The 27,888-nt window shown below is 17.7% G+C and overlaps 1 protein-coding gene across 1 annotated transcript in view; it reads left to right on the top strand.

Annotated features, from left to right (window-relative positions):
• Nucleotides 1-3,583: 3,583 nt before the first annotated feature.
• LOC727237 (carbonic anhydrase 2) overlaps nucleotides 3,584-27,888 on the top strand; it is a 34,077-nt gene continuing 9,772 nt past the window's right edge. The window contains exons 1-4 of the mRNA XM_003249415.4: nucleotides 3,584-3,798; nucleotides 19,829-19,867; nucleotides 21,870-22,031; nucleotides 27,092-27,336. Coding sequence (XP_003249463.1) covers nucleotides 3,759-3,798; nucleotides 19,829-19,867; nucleotides 21,870-22,031; nucleotides 27,092-27,336 — 486 coding nt within the window. The 5' untranslated portion in view covers nucleotides 3,584-3,758. The remainder of the gene's footprint in view (nucleotides 3,799-19,828; nucleotides 19,868-21,869; nucleotides 22,032-27,091; nucleotides 27,337-27,888) is intronic.

Below are 27,888 nucleotides of genomic sequence, written 5' to 3'. Positions count from 1 at the left end.
AATTTTATTGCATTTTGCTAAATTGTGATTGTGAGATCAATCATGATAATGATATATTTATTTTAATTTATTTTTACTCATATCTATCATGAAAATTGATTATTTATGCTTAATTTTTATTCTTTTTTGATACATTCTTTTACAATATTTTTATTCGTAATTTCAATTTGTTCAAAAAATAAAATAAAAACGAATCAATACTTAAATAAAAATAACTTTCGATAAAATGAATGGAAATTTTTTTTTTTTTTCTTTTATATTTTCATTTCTACATTTTTTTGTTTCTTTAAACTTGAACATTATCATGTGTTTATTATCGTTTTACGAAACATTCTTTTGCCAAACATTATTCCAGGCAGTAGATTTTGTGATAAAATTTAAAAATTATCAAAATATTCTAAATACTTTTTATAATAAATAAAATAATTTTTATAATAAATAAAATATCAATTACATCATACATATTTCAGTCATTTAGAAATGATCATTTCATTGATCATGAAGAAATTCGTTTTTGCTTTGTAATCCTTTTAAACGAATATTCGAAAGATTATTTCCACGCAATGTAAGTTATTTTTGTGTGTATCTCTTGCATAATGCTTGTGAAATTGGGTCTAAGCATCTAGCAATGGATTTGTTGAAACTTTTATTCTGAAACATATTAAACAAAGCGACCTTCATTAAATATTTCGAAGGCTCGTTGAAGCAGCTGTGGTTATTGTCGATATTTCATACTGCTAACAAGTAAGATTCAACAAATGTAAATATCTAATAAAATTTCAATATTTATATCTAAGCTTTTTATTAATACATATTAATACCATGCAGGTGACTAATAATATTTGAAATAAGAAATAAAAATATTTGTATATTTGCATATAAAAATATTTCATTGATATTATGATAAATTTAAAGTAATAATTTGTTTTTAAAATAAATAAAACACTATTTAAAATATTTATTTGATTTTATAAATAAAAAAGATATATTTTTTAATTTTGAAATAATTATAAATTTATATATATAATTATATATTATAAATTATAATTATTAATTTGAATGAATATTTTTTTCATTTTATGCAGAATGAATATTATTTTCATGAAATTCTATCCATTAAATAAAAAAATTATATTTTTAAATTTATATTATGTATCATAAATGATTAATATTCGTTTAAACATTTATTAATTAAAAAATATATGCAATTTATAACTCGAATAAATATGTTTTTGTTTTTTCCTTTTGTAATTTTCTATTTATTTTCCTTATTAAATAATAATAAATAATAATCATAAAAATAATATTTGAAATAATGTAAATTTTTAAGTATAATATATAATTTTTAAGTATAATTATTAAGTATAATATCTATAAACATTTCAAATAAATACTTTTTATAGAAATATTTATTACTAAAATAAATATTCGAATATTTCATTTCAGCAAAATTATTTTAATAAATACTTTCCAATACTTTTTCTTTAAAATACATATTATTTATGATTGAACAAGTTGGTAATACATAATTAGAATATCAAACAATTTTTTAAATGTAATGTTGAAAATTGAAATTTATTATATATTTTAATTTTATAATTTATAATTTATAATTTTAATTATAATTATAATTTATTTTCTATAATGATTGAAAAATAATGATAAAATTTCAGAAAAAGACTGAAAATTTTGATAATATTTTCGATATACATGATATTTAAAGAAAATAAATGATCATAGCAAACGGAAGCTGACACATTCAAATACAATAATGGGTTCTTAGATATTAAAGTACCGCAAACCGAGGCTCACGTATTTCATACTAAAGATGCCTTCAATAGAATTGTTTTTTTCTTTCGATCAAACAAGCAAAATTAATTGTTTTTATATTTTAGTCCCAAGTTTCTTCTGTCAAATATGATAACATATTATGAACAAAAATAAAAATATATTATATAAACATAGGTTTTTAAATATTTCAATTAAAATTTATAACAATAATAAATTTAAACATGAAGTTCTAAGTTAAATACTTCTTTCAATATAGCATTAGAATAAATTAATGAAAATTAATAATTAAAAATTAATAATAAATTTTATAAATTTAATTCCAATAAATATAATTTGTGTAATAATTGTATAATAAATTAGATAAATATTATCAATATATTTTACGAATATATATATATTCTTGAATAAAACAAATATTATAAAATAATAGTTTTTAAATATGATATACATTTACATAATTTTTTACATGAGATTTTCATTAAATAATGGAAAATCAAAATAAATTTTTTTAATAATTACATTTCAAATATTTATATTATTATTCATGATAATATATATTATCTTTATTTTTTTTGGATAAAATTTTAAAATATAATTAAGCAAGCAAAATATCATAATATATGAACAATGTTACATATATATATATATATATATATATATATATATAAAATATTATACTATTATATGTATTATACTTAAAAATAGATAGAATAATAGATAGAATACTTATAAGTAGAAAAAATGTTCATTCATTTTAAATAAATATTAATATCGAATATATTTATTATATATGAAATATAATATGATTTTTTATAAGACTTATTGTCTAAAAAAAAAAGGAAAAAATAAAACATACATATTTTTTTATTTTATTTTAAACATAATATAATAATATATATGCAATATAAAAAATTGAAGTATAAAGAAATAAATAATTTTCACAATACATATCTATATTAAACTTCTTAATCAAATATATATGTTAATCGCATAAAATGAGTATAAAAATTTTGCATATATTTACTACTTTTTTTTAAATAAAATATTATTGTTTCCATTAACATAATATTATATTAATGAAAAAAATAATATATAATTATGACATAATTAAATTATGTCATAATGTGTAATATTCTTGCAATTAAATTACTGTAATTAATCAATATCCAAATTAAAAAAAAATTACAAAAAATATATAAATATAAATATAAAAATATATTATACATTATATATATTATATTATATACATTATATATTATATTTAATATATATTGCAGAACATTATATATAATATAAATTATATATTTATGTATATGTACTGCATAAACTATTTACATGTAGAATGACTGAATAAATTTCTAGTTAACAAATTAGTATTATATATAATACTAATTTATATTGTATTATTATATATTATATATAATTTCAGTATAAATTATATATTATAATTCATGTATTTATAAACTATAATATTTCATTAATTTAAAACAAAGAAAGTAATATATACAGTAAACAATGAAGTCATCACATGTAAGTCAGAATGATATAAACTTTCATAAAGTATATCAAATTTTGGAATTGGAAGTTATCGGGTTAAGACCAATGAATCATCGGAAATCACCATTAGTCTTTATTCCCTTCTTAACTTTCATATTATCGCATTTACTTGACTATCATCTGTAATATTAAATTATTTAGAGTCGATAGGTTTTTTTTTTTTTAATACGAGATACATAAATCTTTGGAAACCTGAGGGAGGCCTCATAATGTGAGAGTCGATAGGCTACCGCGAAATAAAAGTGGTAGTCTCTTATTTAACATAGTCGACAAGCCGGCAGTTGCTCAGTCGACCACCGTCCGTAACAGAGTATTCGTATTTCGAAGTTAATATATCGGTGAACCGGTGGAACTTGGGCAGTCTTTGGGACAGTCTTTCCACTTGTGAAAAGTGACAGTTGCCTTTTGTCATGGCTTTCTTAGTCTTCACACTGGTACTATTGTCGTCGAGTGAGTTCCTTTTTTTCTTTTCTTTGTCTTTTTGGGCCGGTGATTCACGAAAAGGTTAGGCATTCGTGATTCATAATGAAACTTGAATCTCGCTTAGGAAGATACGAAAAATATTTTAGTAACTTAAATATTAAAAGATTTTTATAGAAATAATACTAAGAATGTTAATAATAATTGATGATATTTTTAATTCAAAATTTTTTAAAAATTTAAAGTTAAAAATTAAATTTTTCAATGAAAATTCTTGTAAACATTGAAGAATTTTTATAGAAAAATTGTTATTTGGAATTATTGCAATAGTTCAATTTGGATTTTTTTTTTTTAAATATTTATAATGTAATATAAATATTGACAAATTTTTATAGAAAAATTTGAGCTTGAAATTTAACAATAACTATGATAAGAGATAGATATTTAAGATAAGATTTTTTTAAAATTTTAAAATTCTTAAAATTTCAATTGATAAAAATAATGTGACATAAACTTCCTAAAATTTTGATTAATATATTAATATTTTTTTTAAATTTTTTATTATTTAACATTACTTATAATAATTTGCATAAGATGCAATATTGTTTTCATTATAATTTTGTTTATTAAAGTGACAATAAGGGATAGATATTAAATAGAATATTTATATATAAAGATATGATATTATACTTTATCCGATAACGATATCAATAATATCAATAAAATTGAAACTTAATGCACATTAAGATATGATGAACCAATAGTGACTATCTACTTGCAAATATATTCAGAATGTTATTGAAAATACAACATTTATTTGTTTCTACATTTTCTAATGATCGTCAAATAAATTCTTAAATAATATCATTTTAATATTGTAACATCATAACATAGAAAAAAAATTAATTTTAAAATTAAAGATTAAAATAAAAAAAATTAGAAAAATTAAAAATTAATTATGGTTATATTTTAATTATATATTAGCATACATTTTTATTGCTATATAATAATAATTATTATTAATATCACGAAACTATTTAAAATTCATAAGGAGACCGTAACCGATTGCTTATTCAACTCGATCAAATCCGTTGCATCGTGGTGTAGCACTGTATGCAAATGACAATTAGAATATACACTGAAGATTCACACCTAAGCGAAATATATCTGCATGAATCAGAAGTAAAAGCATTACATAAAATTCACAAAAAAGGAAAGCTAAACACTGACGAATATATAGTTCTCAAATTCATAAGTAAATGAATAAAATTGTGAATATGCCACTGCTGTCCCCCAACGTTTATTTTGATTAAAATGCTAATGTGCTAAACTTATATTCCAATAGATTTTATAAATTTGTCTTATTTGTATTTTTTTCATTATTCTTTGATAGCAATCGGATATAAAATTTATGTTATATACCGAGAAATACAGAAATTAATTTTTCTAAGCTTTTTTCGATTTAAAAATACAATTATTATCATAAAATGGGAAATATAGCGAAATATGAATTTCAACCTATTTTCGATAATTTATTATTTTTATTTTATTCAGATTTTATGTAATTTATTTAGCTATTTAAAGATAAAATACAAAATATGTAGTATATTATTATTATAAAATTATACAAGAAAAATAAATTTTAATATAATTTTTATAATTTTTATCTATTATGTTTATTTTTTAACTATTATCTTACTAATATCCTATATACTGTCTCAAGATAAAATACAATGTTACAATAAAATTGTAAAAATATAAGAGAAATATAAATTAATCTTGCTAAAATTTTATATTTATTTTTTATTGTTAAAAAATTAAAATATAAAGTAATAGTAAAGATATGTAATAAAATAATATGTAATAAAAATATGAAAAAGATTTAAGTTGATTTAAAATCAATTTTTGATAATCTATCTTTTTTAATCTGCTGTGATCTTATATAATAATTTCTATATGTGTGAATGTTAAACGTTTTGAGTATCATTCTGATATGATTAACAAATGTTATCACCAAATTAACACAAGTTTGTCATTTCGAACAAAGTAAATGGTTTCAGTTTCAAATGTCGTGCTCCGAATATTTTCACCGTTATTTGGAAGAATATACCAATCGTAGGTAGTTTTGTAATTAGAATAAGATGAGTTAATTTGATGTTCCTTGAGCGAGCTTAAGGTTAATCAGCGCAATTTACCATTTAAGAAATCGAAATTATCAACTGTCCTGTTTTTATTAAATCTAACATTAGTCGAATGTTTGAAATGTAATTTCTTAAATTTTATGTAATTTATTAATAATTTAATTGTAGTTTTCTTAATGAAATACATATTTCCAAACAGACATAAACACAAAATTTCAAATAACAATTTAAAAATAATTATTTTAACTCATTAATATTAATTATTATTTAATAAATAGTATATTTCAATTAATATTATATTTTTTATTTAAATCAATTCAAAAAAATACGACACAAGGCAATATTTGGAAAAATAAGAAATTGGAAAATTAATTATTTGAGGAAATAACATTTATTAAAAATTTATTCCTGAATTAGCATTAAAAACAAGTATTGAACATTAAATATAATAATAGAAGTAAATATAATAGAATTTTAGTAAGAAATCAATTATTTTTTCTTTTAATCAAATAAGAAATAACATTAACAAATAATAAATAATCTATTTTATGAAATGATAAATCATTTAATTGCAAAAATAAAATGTTAAATAGAATCTGCTTAGCATCTTTCTCGTATGAAGAATCGATGTGTTAATATAAATGTTTGCAAAATCGAGGATAAAAAAAAAAATATATTTGCGACTATAATGTCTAGGACGCAATAGCCCGCAATAATTTTGATTGAATGACTTTAATCTTTAGATAGTGGAATAATTGAGTGACGCAGAAAATTGCAGACGCATTAAAAAAATGTTTTAAAAAAATTTCAAATTACATTATTTTAAAATTACTTTTTAAAATTATTTAAAAAATAATTAATTTTCGAAATAAAATCATATATAATTTTTAAATTTTCATAAAATATTTGATTATATAAAAAGTAAATAAATATATTTGCAATTTTTAAATGATATAATTTTATTTAATTTTTAAATAATTTATTTAACAAAATCATTTTACGAAATCAATTATTTGATTATTTTTTATATTGTTTGTTATTTACTTTCGATGAAAATAGTAGTTTTTTAATATATGGAATCAAACTTTATATTACTTTCGTAATACTAGTACTATTTCATACTTATAATTATTATTATATTTATTATTCAATACGTATTCTATAGTTATTTTAGAATTTTTTATTAGAAAATAAACATTATTTTCTCAAATAATAAATTTTCAATTTTTTAATTTATTATTTTTTCAAATTCCTTATCTCGAATTCTTTCAATTAACTAAATAAATAACATATTCTCATTTAAGATACATTATCTATCAAACAATAATAATAATAATAGCATTGTTTAAAATAATTATTTTTAAATTATTATTTGAAAATAAATAAATTTTTTCCAAGTCTATCAAAAAAAATTATGAAATTTGAATTATTCTAAATTTTTTGTTTTCGCTATGCTTTTTTATATCTTCATTGATGATAAATATCACACAGAGATTTAATTTTTTATTTTTTATTTCTTATGCTATATATTTTTATATAATATGTATATTTTTCAAAGGGAAATTGTAATGTAAATCACAAAGAAGACTATTTGATCTTTTGACAAAAAGTATCTCTATTATTAGAATAGAATATAAACTGACTTTCATTCAAAATAACATACTTATTCTAAAAAAAAAAGATATCGAAAAAAATTACTTTCTATAAAATGAAGTGATGATGTTGATTTAAAACATCTCATCGCATCATATATTAATTCATGAAATCTTTCGCTTGATTTGCATTGGAAATACGCTTTTTATTGATATAAAATACAAAAATAATCATAAAACTGGCACAAATATATATGTATATTGCAAATTTAAAAATTTTCTCGAAGTCTTTTCTTTTTTAAGATCACAATGTTTTACGAATTTTTTTTAGATATTATATAATATTTTTAAAAAAAAATAAGATATATTCAATTCCTTTCCAAACATATCTTTTAGCATTTTTTCTAATTTTTTTCTTCCTTTTAACAACAACGGAAGCTATTAATACATATAATTGGATCAACGGTTCTCAATTTTTATATTTTTTTTATATCTTTTTATATCTTTATATAATTTATCATATTTGTTTATAATTGTATTAATCTATAATTCAAATTATATGAAGATTGTAATTTTATTACATTTATATTCTTGATTTTTTTTATAAATGCATATTAAAATGAAAATTCAAAAATTCTAATATCATTAAAGTATCTCGTATATGTATAGAAATTTAAAACCTATCTTTTTTTCCTTTACAATTTCTTTAAAAAATTTATTAAACGTTAAAAGTAAGGATTCTTTTAATAATCCTTACTTTTTTCATTATTTATGGTTAATTTTATCAATTTTTTAATTTATAGAAAGAAAATCTACAATCTACAAATAATACAAAATTTAAAAATTTATTTTTTCAAAATATAATATTTTAAATACAAAAAAGTTTTAAACAAATTAATTACATTTCTTACATGCATATATATATATATATATAAATGTTAAATATAATATCAAATATCAATTATTGATTATATTTAATCAATTTCAGTTTTATTTCATATTAAAATATTAAAGAAGTTATTAGCAAATATTAATATCGAATAATAATAAATCTGGTCAAATAACTGATCAATTGATTTCGGATATAATCATTCTGATATCTTTAACTAAAAAAATATAAAAAAATGTTATTATTATGTAATACAAAGTTTTGTTTCGATTGATTTAGGAATTTTCATGTTTTACCATTAAAAAATATAATTCAATATTAGAATGCATCTATAAATTGAGAAACACTGCGCTATATTAGACTTCCATGTAATCATATACTGATAAGATTTAATAATATATAATAGTAAATGATATAACATTATAAAACTACACTTTTAAAAAAAAATAATGATATTTTTTATTTAAAATTTTTTTACTGATTTCAATGGTAAAAGATTTTAAATTCTGTAATATTTAATTCTGTAATAATTTAATTTCTGATACAGCAATCTAAAAATTATGTTGAGTTAATATCTTGAACATATTGAATTATTGATATTTTCTGAGTTAAGAGCATTATACATGATTTTTGGGTTCATATCTTAAGTTGAGAAGCGCTGTATTAGATAACATACATTATATACCTATTTTAAAGGAAATTAACTTGCAACAAGCAATAAAGGAAATAATTGAAATGGAAAATAAAAAAATAATCTAATTAGCAATTATTAATTCGTTAAAAAGAATGTTATTCTATACAACGTTATGTACAATTTTCCGGAAGAACATATGCGCGATGAAGGAAACTATGGAATCGTTGTATTCGATTTCTATTTCCATTATCGCAAAAATTATACATATATATATATTATCTAGAAAAATATATATATAATATATATAAACGATATCATCGGAATATTTTTAGTAGATTATATACTATGTATTGTGCAATTCTCAGACAAAAAGGAAGAGAAAAATTGCCGGAAAAATCATGGTGTATTACGATGGGAGTGGTTAATTAGATCTAATTGTTAAATTGGTGATACACTAAATGTGTATTTGAATTACATTCAAAAATTTAGAATCCAAGTATTTAAAAAATAGAATTTAGAATTCTATTATATCAAAAGTTTATCAAAAATCTATCAAATTAAATGAAATTTGATGAATATTGGTTCATTGATATTTGGAATATTAATTTCAACTTAACAAAATTAGAAGAAAGATTCGATAGAAAAAAAAGAAAGAAAAGAAAAATAATTCCAAATTTTTAACCAATAATATACATATTTTTCACATATGATATAAATATTCTAATATTTTTTTAATCAAATTTAATATTTTTTGGTAAAGATTTCTTGTAATTATATTAAAATAATTTAAATTTATGAAAAAATTTTGAGAATATAAAAAATTCTAATATATATTAATTATTCAAATAATCTATTATAAATATTAAATATATATAATTAATAATGAATATTTTCTAAATATAAATAAAATAAAAAAAATATTAAAAATGTGAAAATAAAATTTAAAGTTGTTTGTGATTATTGAATACGTAATTATTGAAAGTATTATCATTAAATTGAAATGAAAAAAAATATTTATTTTCTTTTTATTTAGTAAAATTTCAATATAACTGATGTAATTAATATAATTAGTAGATAAAATCTATAATAATCTATAATAAATCTATGATAATATAGTTATTTATTTTTAATTTTTAGAAATGTTTATTGCTTTTGCTAGTAACAGTAAAAGTAAAAATAAAAATAAACTACGATAGAAAGTAAAATCTATTACTATGCAAACTGATAAGAAATTCTATTATAATAAGAATAAATTCAATTTCTTATATAATTGTTACTTACTTAACTAGAATACAGATTTTTATACAAATACATATTTTTTATATTATATATATTTTGCATATTTTACAAATGATATAAATAAACATATTTTTCTTCTGATAGTAATATAATTTTTTATTTGTATGATAATTGAATATTATAAACAAATTTAGTCATATATTAAAGTATAAATAAAATTTTTATTTATTATAATATCGAAAGTTGGAAAAATTTTAAATAGTTTATGTGTAGAAAGAATAGAAGAATGTATTGGTTGATATCTTGTGAATCTTTTTTTCAATTCAAATTATAAAAATTGTATATAATTAAATTTACATAAAATAAAATTATTAACATTTTGCAAATACTATATATTGAGAATAATTCATATATTAGGAATAATTTTTATCAATTAAATATTATTTTAGCTACATAAAAATGTCATACAATCTAGTCATGATTTTCTATTGAATCTATTGAATTCAACAAGTTAATAGTACATAATTATATATTTATTATTAATATTATATTTCAAAGTGCTAATCGTTCTGAGAAACAATAAGAATGCAGAGTAATATGTAAATAGAAAGTTAAATTCATTACTTTGTATATATAGTAATGCACGTTTAACTTTCGCAACCGAGGTCTTATCGTGAACATTATTCAGAGAGGTAAAATTCCAGAGAATATATTTTCTTTCTTTAACTCACTCGATGGATTTCTGAATGGATTAAAAAATAGAATGAAAGACATTGATTGATGAGAAATAACTGCTCAAAAGTCCTATCAAGCGATTAAATTCATTTATTTTTCCTTATATATATATTTCTTATACTATATAAGATTTTATATCATGTAGTTAATACAAAAAAATGATATAGATAAAATCTATCTATTAATCTATCTATTAATAAATCTTACTACAACTTTTATTTTTTTTTTCAATAAAAATATACAAGTTTTCAGTTGATAGTTTTCAAACTGTATTCATTTTTTCAAAAAGAAATTTATTAAGGATAGAAAAATACAAGATATATCATAAAATATAAAAAAAAAAAATGATTCAACATGCAAAAATAAATCGAAAAGAAAGAATAAAATTTTTTCACTTTAGATTTTATTTTTGAGTTCAATCAAGTGAATTAAGTTGTGAAATCAAGTTCGAAAATTTGAATGCAAATAAAATTGATTAATTTTTGATGTAAATGAATTATTGATAAGATTTTCTGTGAAAATAAGCAAAATCTATAGAATCAATTTTTTTTATTTAAAAATTAGTTATAGAAAGAAATTTGAAAATACAAGAATTAGATTTCCTTAATTATATACAATATGTACAATCTCGATTTTCTCAAAAAGAAGAATAAAATTTTATTTGTATTTGCTTATTTTTACACATAACTTTATATTAATAGTTCATTTGATTAGGAATTAATTAATTTAATTTTATTTGTAAAAATTTTTTATTTAAAAAATTTTCAAACTTAATTTTTTTCTTTTCGATTCATTATTGCATATAGAATAATCTCTTAGTCTATAATTTATAAGATGATTTGTATATGCATAAAATTCATATTTTTAATTATATTTATTTAAAAAGTAAAAAAATTATTTAAAAGTACCTGAGAATTTTTTACACAAATTTTATACCTCTTAATAATACTTTAACTATTATATTGATATTCTTTAAAAGGTCAACTTATTAGAATTAGACGAGATATTTACATCAAAGCATATGTAAGAAAGCACGTTCAATAATATATATGTACATATATATTTCCATATTGTCAGGGTCTCGCGATAGCATCCACTCATCTATAACCATTCAACATTAACGAATGTTACAGACATGTCGATTTTAGAGTTGTATAATAAACTTTCAAGTGAAAATAAGTAAGCGAAGTTTAATATATAATAATCGATATTCATTTAAAAAGTACTTTTACTCGGTATTGGCATTAGTACATATGATATGAAAAAAATGTAATACGATACCTTCCATTATAAACGACAAGCGAAATTCTAGATTGAAACAAACGATTGAAATCGAGTATAGATACAATGTATTTAATAATCTTTCTGTTTTTGATTGATTGAAGTTAATGCACAATTTGAATATCAAAATAAATTTGAAAATTTTAAATGATTTTTTAAATAATTAAAATAATTGTGAATATTATCAATTTCATATATAAATGCAAATTATAAATGTTATGATTATAAAATATAAACATTTTATAAATGTATATTAAATTCTACAATAACAATGTAAAATGTTACATTAAAATGTAATGTATATTTATCTAATCTATTTCGTCTTATAATTAAAAAAGATAAAAAAATAAAAAATTTTTAGATAAAGAAAACATATATTACATTTATCAAAATTAAATAAAATAGATTTGTTTAATACGAATCTTTCAAATCGATGTTTCGATGGATTCATTTTTACATTGTTAAAATTTAAAAAGTATGATTAAGAAGAGACTTAGTTATCTTACAATTAGTTTACTAAATATCTAAAATAAGATAGAATAAAATATTTAATATAATAGCAAGTATTTAAAATATCTTAAAATTATTTATTTATTCTATAAAATATATGCATTCTATTTTATTTTAAACAATTAGAAAGATAAATTTTTACTTTATATTTTACTTTACTTTAAATTTTATTTTATATTTTATATTTGATAATTTATATTAATCACAACTCGAATTATAATATTAACTCGATATATTGATATTTAATAATTTTATTTAATTTTACTTCATAATTTAAGAATAAATTAATTTTTTATAAGCTAATATTTTTTATCTTTTTTATCTTTTTTTTAATCATATAAAAGATTAAATTTTAAAAGATTATATAAATAATATAATATAGAATTATAAATAATATAATATAATAATAAAATATAAATGATAAAAATATGTATAGTATTTAAATAATATTAAAAAAATAATTTTTAAATATATTAATAATACTTGGATTTTTTTTTAGCATGTAAAGTTATATAATAATTGATTTGGAAAAAAAATATTTTTTTTTTTATTAAAAATTTTCTGTATTTTTTATAAATTCATTCGTATTGAATTATATTTATATTTGATACATTATATGTAGTCAAATCAAATATAAGATCATATATTGAATATTTTTAATTTTTTATGCTTAATATGTACATAAATTATATATATATATATATATATATATCTTATAATAATTTATATTATAATATATACATTATATACGAATATGAATATTTTTAAATCATGTTCATGATTATTTCAGAAATCTTATGATTAGGAAACAAACTTATTAACCTTTCGATAACCTTTCAATTTAACCTTTATAATAAATATAATATGCATACAAAATGTATATTTATATATAATAGAATATTCTATGATAATTTAAAAAAAGAAGAAGAAAATACAAAAAATATATAATTATTTCTTAACTAAAATAATTATTTAACTAGAAGTATTCTTATTATCAACTATATTTTTTATTAAACATTCATATCAATCATTCTATAATTTTTTTTATCCCCCATTCAAAAATCGCTAACGCAATGTTTAATCTGTCAATATAGTAATATACTGCGCAATGATATCATCAATGCAAGGTCTTCCTTTTAACTTTTCTATTTGTGAAAAAAAACAAAATTTCTTGCAATAAAACGCAAGATTACTTCAAGATTGTGATACACTCGTTTTCATCGTATGGTTCTTGTAGATTGCTTAGATTTTATGAGTAACAATTGTGCGCATGTGCAATAGGTGTTTCACATATTAGAAAGACAATTGTAGTACAACTCATCAGAGACCTTCAATAGTGATGCTAGATTAAATTTATAGTTTATAGATATAGTTTATAGTTCTTGAACATCAACAAAAGGATTTCCTACATGGTTTGATCATACAGTTGGAAAATTTCCAGTGGAAATAATGTCAATCCTGCGCAAATTGTCATATATTAATCGTGCTCATCGTTCGACGCATGTGTCAAGCATATGTGTAGGATTTGGAAGTACAAGGATACACATATTATGTATACATATATGCAGAATTTATTTTTCATTCAAACTGATTCATTAACCTGTAATCAAGAAATCGTATAAAAGAAAAGTTATTTTGTTTAAATTTATTGTTAAAATCATGAATATATATATTATTTTTTTTATTTTGTTTTTTTACTTATATAACATATTGTTTATTTTTATTTCTTTATTATTATTATTATTGCTACTTTTTTAAGGTAAAAGAATAAATTTCGAAATAAAATATAAAGTTTTAGTTTTAGATACCTATTAATTTCCAAGATATTAATGAAAAACTTTTACTATTACACATTAGATTATTGTACATTTTACCTATATATGATAATATAATATCATATATAATATGTATATAATATACAATATAACTATTGTATACAATATAATTGTTTTTTCTGTTTCAAAAATCAATTGTTTAATATAATTGATTCGATATTTGTAAAATATCTCATAAAAGTTTCAATTATTTTCAATTATTTCTATGAAAAATTGCAAAATTAGCAACTTTCTTAAAAAGATCAGCCTTAAATTCTAAAGTTAAGTTAATATCTAAACGAGACCTCTTTTTATTCGAAACATGTCTAAAAAAATAGTAATTGTTATATTTATTGTTAACGTCAAATGCTTTTGCTATGTATTTATTCTCATTCGTACTCATAAATTGTCGTACTTGACATTTGATAAAATGTGTTTAATTTCTTAAGAATGATCAGATATTCCAACCGATAGGTGATGCCTATAATGAAAATTATTATGTTAGTAAGAAAAAAAAACATATTTGTATAAAACTGAAATTTTTTTATTAATATTTTAGAAATTAATAATTATATATATATATTATATTATATGAAATTAAAATTACAGATCTATGTAGATTTATATAGATTTATTTCTCTTTTCTGTATCATTTTTCCAAATTTCGCATCGATTAATGATCATATTATATAATATAATATAATAAACTATAAATAAATTATTAAAATTATATTTTGTTATGGAACGTTCAATTTTTTAAGAAGAATATTTTTAATACTTGTATATAATTAATAAGATTTTCCGATATTTTTTTTTAATTTTAGATTTAAAATGAGATTTGATATTTCAAACAGTTTAAAAAATACATTTTATCTTATTTCTAGAAGTGGTTTACATATATTTGCTTTCTATTCGAAATTTTAAAATTATCACGAGTATCTAGATATTATACATATATATCTTTTTGATAACATTTAATTTTATAAGAATTTGTGAAGAAATAAACATATATAATGAATATTATATAATATATAATATATATATTTTTTCTTATTTCACACCATACTCTTTATTTGTATTTCTTTTTATTCTATTATTTTTTTAATAATTTTTTAATTTTTAATTTTTAATTTTTTAATATTAATAATTAATAATTATACATATAACTAATAAACAACAAACAATATTAATGATGAAATGAAATGAATTATTATCAAAAATTAGATTGTTATATTATTCAATTTATTCAATTTTTCGATTAGAAAAATGCTTTTAATACTTATTTATGATTACTACATTTTCAGATAAGATGTTTTTTAAATTTTAAATTTTAAATTTAAAATGAGGTTTGTGATATTTTGAGCATTTTAAAGTAATATTTTATGATTATTTTTCTTTCCTTTTTTGTTTAGAGAAGAATAAGTTTAGAGAAAATAAGTTTAGAGAAAATTGTTATTTAATTAATTAATCGAAGAAGATGAGTTATCTTATTATTTGATTTATTAATAATATTTTAAGTCAATAATATAGAGGCTAATTAATTGTTTAATAAATAATAATTGTTTAATTGTTTAATAAATTGTTTAATAAAATAATTTAATAAATAAATAATTTATAAATTTATTTTATGCCAATTTTATATAAATTTTAATGTATAAAAATTATATTAATATATAAATTTTAATGTATAAAAATTATATTAATATATAAATTTTAATATATAAAAATTATATTAATATATAAATTTTAATATAATTATTGTTATATAAAAATATAAATAAAATTATAATATTAAAAAATTTAAATAAAATTAATAAATTCAAAATAAATTTTATCGGATAATAAAAGCTTTAGTTTTATTTTTTTCGCTATTATTTTTGTAAGTCACTGATAATTTCTTATCTTTACATTTATAATAATCATATTTTATAAAGTATAATTCAATTTTTTCATATAATATAATAAATATATAATATAATAGATATAATTAATCCATAATTAATATTTGAACTGATATTTTCTTTTTTCTATTTTTTTTATCTATTATGTATTATCTATTATTTATTTTGTTATAATAATAACAAAGAATACATTGCAATTATTATTACTCTTCAATTAAAAAATTAATTATTTCTTATTTTATTTTCTTCTCAATTCTTATTTTTTCTATTATTTCTTTGAAGATTTATATATTTTTGTTTATTTTTTTCTCAATTTTATCTTATATAGTAGTATATCAATTTTATTTTATACATTATACAATAATAATATAAATATTAGATATTAAATACTCGAAATTTCAAAATTTTTTATAAATAAAAAATTTTTTATTTTTCTAACTTTGAAAACATAAAAATTTTTTGCACATCAAAAAGATTATCAATTTATAATATTCATTAATATGAAGAATTTTAAAAATTTCTCAAAATTTTAATCAACAATAATAGATACATTAAAAAAAAAGAAAAATGTATTTTGAGTTAATACATATAATAAAAATTTCGATATTATAAAATTTTGAATTCGAATTTTGTAAGTTTTAAAAATAAATAAATATCATTATTATTATTTTAATGATAGATTAATATCTTCAATTCTTTTTTTGACCTCATTTCATCATAATAATATAAATATCGGAAATTAATTTTCCAAATGATTTACAGATTTTTATCTGATAATAATAGTAATTGAAAAAGTAGATAACAAGAAAAAAAAACGAATGAAAAAGTTATGTTAAATTATTGTATATAACATATAACAAGTTTTCATAGATAAAAAAATACAATGTCCTTGTTGCGTCCGTTAAACAAGTTTATTATTCAGCAACATGTCAGCCGGACATATATCAGATGTATTTGATGTCGCATGTAGCGGTATGATCATTGCAATCAAATTCATAGGAGGAAATCAATACTCATTGTTGAATCATAAAAGAATTGGTATCCTAATCGTGAAGAAAAGGAATAATTCATCTGTGACGAGTCTAATGCAAGAAGGAAACCAACGTGTAAGTCTTTCGTAAATCGACTTTCACTGGAGTGTCAAGAAGTTCCCATGGAAGTGCAAAACAGATCTGACTAACCTAGATTCTTCTAAGAAGTCTATATATAAGATATTAATATATTTGTGAAACAATACTTTAGAAGATCGATTTTAGAAATAAAAATAAACATAAAAGTATATATATAAAATTTAGACTTGTTTATTAAATTAGCATATTATATATTATAAAGCAATTTAAATTTTGGTTAGCAAGATGGAAATATGAGACGAAGCATTTTATGTCCGTTTCATTTCGTCTAATGTAAATTTAAATTGCTTACTTAATAAATAAGTCTCATCAATTGATATTTTTATATATTTATATATTAACTTTTATATTTGTTTTAACTTTTAGAATCTTCGAAAGATAACAATAATATAAATAAGAATAGTTTTTTTTTATATTTATATATATATAAAAGATAATAAGAATTTTTATATTTTGAATAATAATATATATATTTTATAAATTTAAATATATATATATATATATATATATATATATATATATATATATAAATAATGTATAAATAAAACAATATATATATGATTTTATCGTTTATCCCTTATTCTCAAGAAAAATCGAATTTGAAAATTCATCGATTACAAAATTTTTTATTTGTATATATATATATATATTATTATATATTGTCGAATTTGTAAATATTAAATTTTTAGAATTAATTAAAAATTTTAATGAGAATTGAAAAAATTTTAAATAAATTCAAATTTTAATAAAATATTTAGATAATTTATATATATATTATATTATAAATATATATATATATATATATAATAATTAAAAAAAATATTTATATATCAATGTATTTATTATTTTTAGTAATAATCAATTAAGTTTAAGCATATTTCATATTGTTATTTTAAAATAATTTGAGATAAAATATTTAAAACTAAAATTTTTATACTATTAAAAATAAAAAATAAATCTTAATCATTTAAATCAAATATTATTTCATTTTATGCTGAAAACTATAAATTATTTGAAAATATATTTAATATTTAAATTATGAACAAATATTATTTATTATTAACGGAATATTATTAAATTATTAGAAAATAAAAAAAAGTAAAAAATATATATTTCAATATAAAAATTAAAAAATTAAAAATCTTATGTTCATATATTTCTAATTAGCTCTAATAAAAATAGTTCAAATTCAAAAAATTTCTAATTTGCTTTAATTAAATACAAAATACAAAAATCTATTTTTATGATTCTATTTTTATATAAATCTATCAAAAAAATATAATAATTAATTAATATTAATAATAATAATAATTAATAAAGTTTGTATTTAATATTTTTAAAAATATTGTAAATTTTTTAAGGACTTTTTTTTTTAAATTTATATTTATATTTTGAGTTTTACGATATATATAGATTATGTTTTATATATCTTATTATATATATAATATATATGTAATACATATAATAATGTGATTTTAAAATATTATGCATGTAATATATGTCGTATAAAATAAAATTTAAATTGGAAATTTTTTATTTAAAATACTATTTTCTTATAGTTTAATAAAATAATTATCTCGAAATTATATTTCTATGAATTGCTATTAAAGTATATTTAAAATATATTTAAAATATTATTTATTTAAATTCTATTTTAAAAAAAATTTTATTCATAAAATTTTGTATCAAATTTTGAAGAAATAAATTTTCTATTTATCTATTAAAATATAAAAATTTAAAAAGTTTCAAATAAAAATTTTCCCCATAAAAATTTGTTTTCATATGATTATAAAAATAGGATACTACGAAAAAATAAAAATAATAAAAAAATCAAATAATAAAATAAATATAATAAAGAAACATTTTATTAAAAAATAATACTATAAATATCATGTTTTCTCTAATCACTGTGAAATTTATTTAATTTAGATGATGCTTGGATTAACAAATAAGAGCATCATTGATAGTTCGTGGAAATTTTTTTTTTTTTGTATTCGTGTCGTGATAACATAGACTTATGGAAAATGACGATTCAAGTTGCATTAAGATAATCTCATAATTATAGCTTTAATTATAGCTCAAGTTATAATTAGAAATGAAATTCGTTCAAACATAATCATTTATTGATATATAATGATTAATAAATAATATGTAAATAGATCTTTTTTCAAATTGGCATTTGTTTTTATTTCAGAATTGGTTGTCGGCAATTTCAGCTACGATGGAAATAGTGGTAAGTTAATTGTGAAATCTCTCGCAGAAAAGAAAAAAATCATAATTACATGAGATTGATTTATGATTTAAAGATGTAAAAACCTCTAAGTACTTGTTACCGTTTCAATTTACTTTTTTCACATGTCAACACATCTAAATACTATGTTCTTAACGTCATTGCATTCACGACGTTTTAATTTTAACGCTATCTCGCTCATATTTATAATTCAGACAAAAATATTTATGTAATATGAAGTATTCTTTTTCTTTCCTAAATTAGTTTAATGTTATTAATTTTAAATTTTTTTTTTTAACGTAACGAATTATAAAATAAAAAAAATTGATTTTTTATTTTTGTAATTATTAAAAATGCATAAATTCTTTCGATAAAATCAATATTAATTTTTATTTAAATAAAGATTTTATTTTATTCAAATAAAGATTATTAAATATATATATATGTATATACATATATGTATATATATATGTATAATACGTATACTATGTTCTATTTAACTGAAAACAATCGATATGAATAATACGAAAAAATTTTTCAGACCAAACTTATTTATATATATAATATATATAAGTTATTTTATATATAATATAATATAATAATATATGTGTATATATGATACATTATACAATATTAATATTTTTTTATAGATTAAGTCATATTAATTTTTAAATGGAATTGTATAATTTTTAATATGTATCAATTATTATTTTTTACAAAAAAGTATTAATCTATTATATTTATATGTATAATAAAATATAATATTTAAAATATAAAATAAAATAAAATATTTATATATTATTTATAATATTATAAAATTATTAATTTAGAAGATATTATAATTTGAAATTTATAAAACTTATGAAAGACAAGAAACATGCGAATACTTCGATTTTGCTTATACTCTCCTTTTTTATATAAATTTCATGAATTTCAAGTTACAATATAACATAAACAACAGTACAATTATAGCTTAGTTGCAAATTTTACAATATAAATATTTTAATATAATTATAACTTACAAATTTTATGATATAAATAATTAATATTTTTCTATTAAAAATAACAAATTATATTGATGCATTAAAAATTAGATAATTCTATTTACAAAATTATGATATATGATGTCCACGCCTATTTATAGAAAAATTAACTACTTAATGCATTTATTTATACAATTTTTATTTTTGAAATATATTTTTATATCATTTATATTTTTCCAAAATTTTAAACATTTCCAATTAAATCGAGTATAATTATTTTTGTATACTTTAATTATTTATATAATAATCTCAGATTTGAAATTCAATTGAAATAATAAAATTTTTGAAAATAATTATATAACATTAAATATTACTATAAACTAATAAATTATATATTTTATGTTTTTGTATTATTTGATCATTGAATAATAATAATAGATCATTGAAGAATTTATTTAAGAAAAAATTTTTTTTAATTGAAAATTTGTTTCTAATAATAAAATTATTCAAAATAAATATAAAAAATATAATAAATATATAAATGAATATAACAATAATAATAATATGTAATAATAATATTTAATGATGTATATTAAAAAACCAATCATTTTCATCAAATTCAAATAATAAATAATCATATCAAATAATAATTTATTTGAATTACTTTTTATTGATAAATTTAAGTTCAAATATAATTGAAAATACATTGATTTATTTTTTATGTAAATAATTTTATATAATAAAAATAAAATATTTTTCAAATAGTTATAAAAAATAATTTTAAAATAATGAAATTCATAAATTTCTTCGTAAAACATCCAAGTGCACAATACATATATTTAGATTCATATTATAGTTAGTAATTTTAGTATTAATTTATTATTTTTATTTATATCTTTTTAATTTTTTGATTTTTTTATAACATAATAAATTTTTTATGTAAGATAATTTTTTTTATTTTATTAAATTTGTATTAAATATGTTTTAATTTTTACAAAAATGTATAAAAATTCTCTTTACAGGACCATCGCATTGGGGCGACGAATACAAACAATGCATAGGAAAATTCCAGTCACCTATTGATATAGAAGAAAAGGATGTCACAAACATGACTTTTCCAAAACTACAATTTTCTGATACAGAGAATTCCCATGTAGCTTACATGATTAATAATGGCCATACAGGTATAAAGTAGCAAGGTTAAGATATTAACCTTGTAAATAAACGTTCGAAAATAACTATTGTCTAATGTCGTTAAAGTGCTGTTCAAGTAAATTCAATTTTATTTCAATGAAAAGTAATTATACATATATATGTATAAATAATTATTGAAAAATGACTATGAATTATATACAGTGTGATGGATTTATTCCGAAATGCGTTCGAAAAATATGAATCATATGAAGAAATGTTTTGAACAGAAATTGTTTGATATAAAAAAATATATTATATAATATTAATAATTTTTTTATAAATTGAATTTTTCAGAAATCATATGAAGATCAACTTTATTTTCTTTTTAATAAAACTATATAATTTTTATATACTAGATACAATTCATTATTTTTTAAAATAAATCGAAAAATTTTTAATTTAAAAGTTCTAATTTAAAGAACTATAACTTGAAGCTCATAATTTATCATATGAAAGATAAAGAGAATATGAAAAATATTGCAGAATATCGCTTCATATATTTCTTTTCTTTTATATTTATAGTAAGTATTTAAGATAAATTTAAGACATTGTACATTTCTATATTTATAAGACACTTAAATATAATATAGAAATGTATAAAATGAATATAAATATTCATAACTTATAATATTAATGATAGATAACAATTGAAAACTAAACTTACAATAGGCAGTAATTATAGTAATTATAATTATAATAATATTATAGACTTTCATCTTTTCTTATAATGCATATAATGCTCTTCTGTTTATTAATTAATATGTATAAAATTTAATAATATTGTCGATTAATATTATTAAAAATATTAATAATTATAATATTTAAATTATTAAAATAAAAATATAAATTTTATCAATAAATTAATTAAAAATATATATATTCTCTTTTATCGAAACTAAAATTTTTAAGAAATCAATTTTTTTTTGCAATCATCAATTATTTTTTTCAGCAATATTGCATCAACCTCGACCTTAAAAAAATTATCGTATCAAGCAATTTCATGAGAGAAAATTTAACAAAGAGAAATGTGAACAATAAATCTTGTTGATCAAAATAATAATTCGAACCGTTTATTCAGAACAAAGAGCAATATGTCAAGAATAATGTCAAGAAATATGCATCGGATAAGCATAAGCTTGATTTAAATGGATATGCATTTTATGACATTGGAACTCCATGTCTCTAACCATGATTGCACATACTGATGATTTAATAATCAGTATAATAATAATAATTCCATATACGTATCTGTTCTTATTTTTATGCATACTAAAAAATATTGCATCGTCTAATTAGAATATACATTCATTTTCTTTCGTAATGTTTAATTTTAAATTATCTTGAATATTATTTTCATTCTTGGTAATATATGTACATATATGTGTATGTATATATATATATATAAATTTTTTATATTCATTCGCACAACTGAAAGACATTGTTTAACTAGAATATAAATTTGTTTGTCTCTTGTTTTTTTTAAATTTTAAATCCATTTTCATTATTATTGGTTTTTATTATTATTTACATATAGAATGTCTGTTTTATCTAATTCTAAATGATGAACAATGAAATATCCTTTAAAGAAAAAATGTTATAAAAAAATGTTTTAACAAAAGTTGTTTGATAAAAGAAATACATTATGTAATACTAATAGTTTTTTCTTTAAGTATCTAGATAGAATAGAAAATAACCTTTGTATTTTAATGCTATTTGATGAGTATACTCATCATGAAACTCTTTTAATAATAAGTATATTCGTCATGCAATAAAATAAAATATTTTTTACTATTTTACTAATTGAAATTTTTATAAAAAAAATATATTTTTTTTAATTTAAATATAGAAATAAAAATGAATAATAACTTTTTGAATTTTTATGAAAATATTTTTACATTTGACACAAATGAATTAACATTACACAAAATTAGAGTCATTTTTTAAATTTGAAAAATGTGGCATTTATTCATTCCATTTATTTCTTCATTTTATAAACAACGTGTTTGTTATTGTATAATTTTAAAATGATTAAAATTGAACAGTACTACAAAAATTCCATTAAAAGATAGAATTAAATGGAATTGTATGATTTTTAATACACAAATCACCAATAATAAACAGTTTATTATTTTTTATAAAAGAGCATTATGTTATTTATACATATCGAAAATTCATTTTTTTAATTTATCATGTGTAAATACAAGAAGCATTAGAATATCGCTTTAAATGTTTTTTTTCTTTCATATTTCTCTATAAATTTTTAATTTCTATAAAAAAATACTACACAAATACTACACAAATACTACACAATACTTTTTAAACTAATGATTTTTTGACATATATATATATATATATATAATTTAATACATTTTTGTAGGAAATAACAAATGTTGTCAATTAGTACATTAAAAATTATATAATTTTGTTAAAAAAAAAAAAAAATCAAAGTCATTTTCAAGTTTTTTTTAAAAGGATATTTCATTAAAATTATATTTAAAAAAACTTATATTTTTCTATTTGTTTATATAATAAATTTTATAATATAATTAGAATATAATTTGTTTATTATTTTTTTTTGTTTAATTTTCAATTGGATTATTTTTATTGTTAGTATTGTTTGTATATCATTTGAAAGTATTGTATCATTGTGAAATTAAAATGCAAAATTGCAAAAAAAAATTTTTAAATAAATAAATTCTTTTTCGAGTGATATAAAATTTTGTAAATAAATTTTTTTTCAAATAATAATTATATATTATATGTATAATATATAATATATTGAATATAAGTATATAATATAAGTATATAATATATTGAATATAAGTATATAAAATTTCAAATATATATTTTAATATTAATTCATTCTATATTGTATTTTTATTATTAATATTATTATTATTATTAATTTATTATTACTATTATATATTATATTATACTATTAATGAAAGAAATTATTATTTTATGTGAAAATACTTTGCATAAGGAATTTTTAATTATAATATCATTGTATTATGATATATTATCATACTATTGTATACTATTTCATAAGTAAAATGTTTTTAAAAACACATTACTAATTTAACACAACATTAATTTCAATATAAAAAAAATAGTAAGCTAATTATACAGAGAAAAATAGCGCTGATCCATACTGTTTCCATCTTAAACTTATTGAATCATGATAATAATAATACTAAATAATGCTACTTGATCTACTAAAGCTAATTATAAAGAAAAGTATGTATAAGAATATATGATTAGATATATGATTAGATTATTTTATTAGACTGTTTTTAGACTGTTTAGTTTCAGATATATTTTAAATTTTATTGACTAAGTATTATTCAATTGGGTTTATAAATGGAAATATTTCTGTTACTATATTAAAAAATTAATAAGAAAAATACGGATTTCAATTCTATCATATGGAAATCGAATTTAGAACTATGGTAATTAGAAAAATTTATTTCGTCGCAAATATAATTTTGATAGTCGAATACTAGCATTTTTTAAATTATATAATTTATATAATTTTTTAATATAATTTTTAGTCAATAATGAGGAAAATTCAAGTGAAATAATATATAATATTTATTTATATTATTATTATTTACTAAAAAGAATGTGATAAAGTAATTATTAAATTATTTAATTAACTAGATTTAAATTTAAGATATTGTTTCGTTTAATTTTGAAATAAATTTAAATTAAGTAATGTAACATAAATCTAGTCCTAAAAATCTAACTTGAATTTAATTTAAATTAAATCTATTTTAAATAGTAGATATATAATATATTCTATTTAACATATTTTTGTGTATTATTTGCAAATTAAAACCGATGGCATATCAAAATATGTAGGAAAAAGTTATATAAGTATGTAGGAAAATTTTATATAAAATATTCTCTATTCTGCTAACATATTTCAAGGCTATCAAAATCCGTGAGGTTAACCCTTTTTCTGTATAAATATCATATATTTTTTACTTAATATTTATTGATAATTTTCTTTTCAAAACATATTTTTTTTTCAATTAAAGTATCTAATTTTAAATTTATTAATTTACATAATTTCTATTTTTAAAAACTTTGTTATTTAAAAAATTTTATAATTAATAAGCGATAATTTGTTGATATTGATTTATAAAGAACATAACGAATACAATATAGTATTATTTTTCATATCAATATTTAATTAGTTTAATTAATTAAATAATTTACTGGTTCCTATCATTGTTGTATACATATCTATATATAATCAATCATTGCATAATGGAAAGTAAGTTTTTTTAGTTTATTAATCGTTTGTTAATCAAAATTACATAAATATTTTAATTCTTCAGTTGTATATACGATAATTTGATTTTACATTGATGAATACATGATTCTTTGTAAGTGAAACTGGAAATTTATTTATAAAATGATTTAATATATGATATAATATATAAAAAATTCAGAAATAAAAAATAAAGAAAGAACATAAAATAAAATTATTATTAAATATTTAAAATAAAAAATATTTTATTTATATCCATGCGCATAATATATATTTGTTCATAATTTAAATATTAAGTGACACACATATAGATACTTTTAAATAGTATTTGTCAATGAAAATATTTTAATTTTTTATGTATTTCAATTTTTCCTCAGATCTCAAATTAAAAATAATGACTATCGTATGGAAAGTGAATGATTAAACATTGAACGCAAACTATTTTTAACAATTACAAAGATACATAATGTTTAAAACATTTGTTTCCTTCTAGGAAAGTAGAGAATTTTAAAGTCCGATTAACCTGTATACGAGCATTGATTATTTCAAATATTCTGAACGTTTTTCAAACGTGATTTTTATCCTTGAACAGCTGGAAATTAACGTTGATTATTGTACAGACAAGTCATAACAGACATTGTCTTGTTGCAATTAAGATAAAGACTTAAGAAATCGTGCGCATTGAAAGAATGACTATTATAAAATAAAACTGTTTTATCAGATTACTTTTGCAAATATAATAAATTGATATCGTTATATCATATATTGTTTTAGTAATGATTCGAAGTTTCGATCCTGATTTGCCCACGATATCAGGTGGGCCCATCAATAATACATACGTATTTCAACAATTACACTTTCATTGGGGCCAAAATGATAATCTTGGATCCGAGGATCTTATTAATAATCGTTCATTTTCTATGGAGCTGCATGCAGTCTTTTGGAAGAAACAATATGGCTCATATGACAAAGCGACAGAATATTCTGATGGCCTCACTGTGCTTGGATACTTGTATCAGGTAAATATTAAATCATTACACAATAATATTGCTTTAAAAGAATCAGCTTATTATGAACTTTTAAAATAGAATCAATTCATCATAGCTATAATATATTCTTTTCATATTATAAAGATTAATTTTGCGAATATAATAAATTATATATTATATAATATAATAAATTGTATTCGAATGTGCAATTTTTTTATGTTTATAAATAATTTTATTGTGTTATTAAATAATCTTATAATTTAAAGTATAAGAAAATTATAAAAATCAATATTTTTGAGATGTAGTATTTTCTTCAAAGTTAATTAACTTAACTTAATTCATATACTATACATAATACTATAAAATATCGTTTTATGATTATATTTTACAGAATGTTATATGTAATATAATCGTAGAATATTTTTTGATTTTAAATGATTTTATTGTAATTTAATTTTTAAAAACTAAATTAGTACTAAATTTTGTTCTGAATTTTATTAATTAAATATAAAAAATAATCTAAATATTATTTTTAATAATTATTGTATATTTCTTATACGGCATGTTAATATATAAAAATTA

This window comes from Apis mellifera, linkage group LG12 (assembly GCF_003254395.2).
Source record: "Apis mellifera strain DH4 linkage group LG12, Amel_HAv3.1, whole genome shotgun sequence".
NCBI classification, from domain to species: domain Eukaryota; kingdom Metazoa; phylum Arthropoda; class Insecta; order Hymenoptera; family Apidae; genus Apis; species Apis mellifera.
Note: the sequence above shows the minus strand (reverse complement) of the source record. Positions and strands in the feature narration are given on the sequence as shown.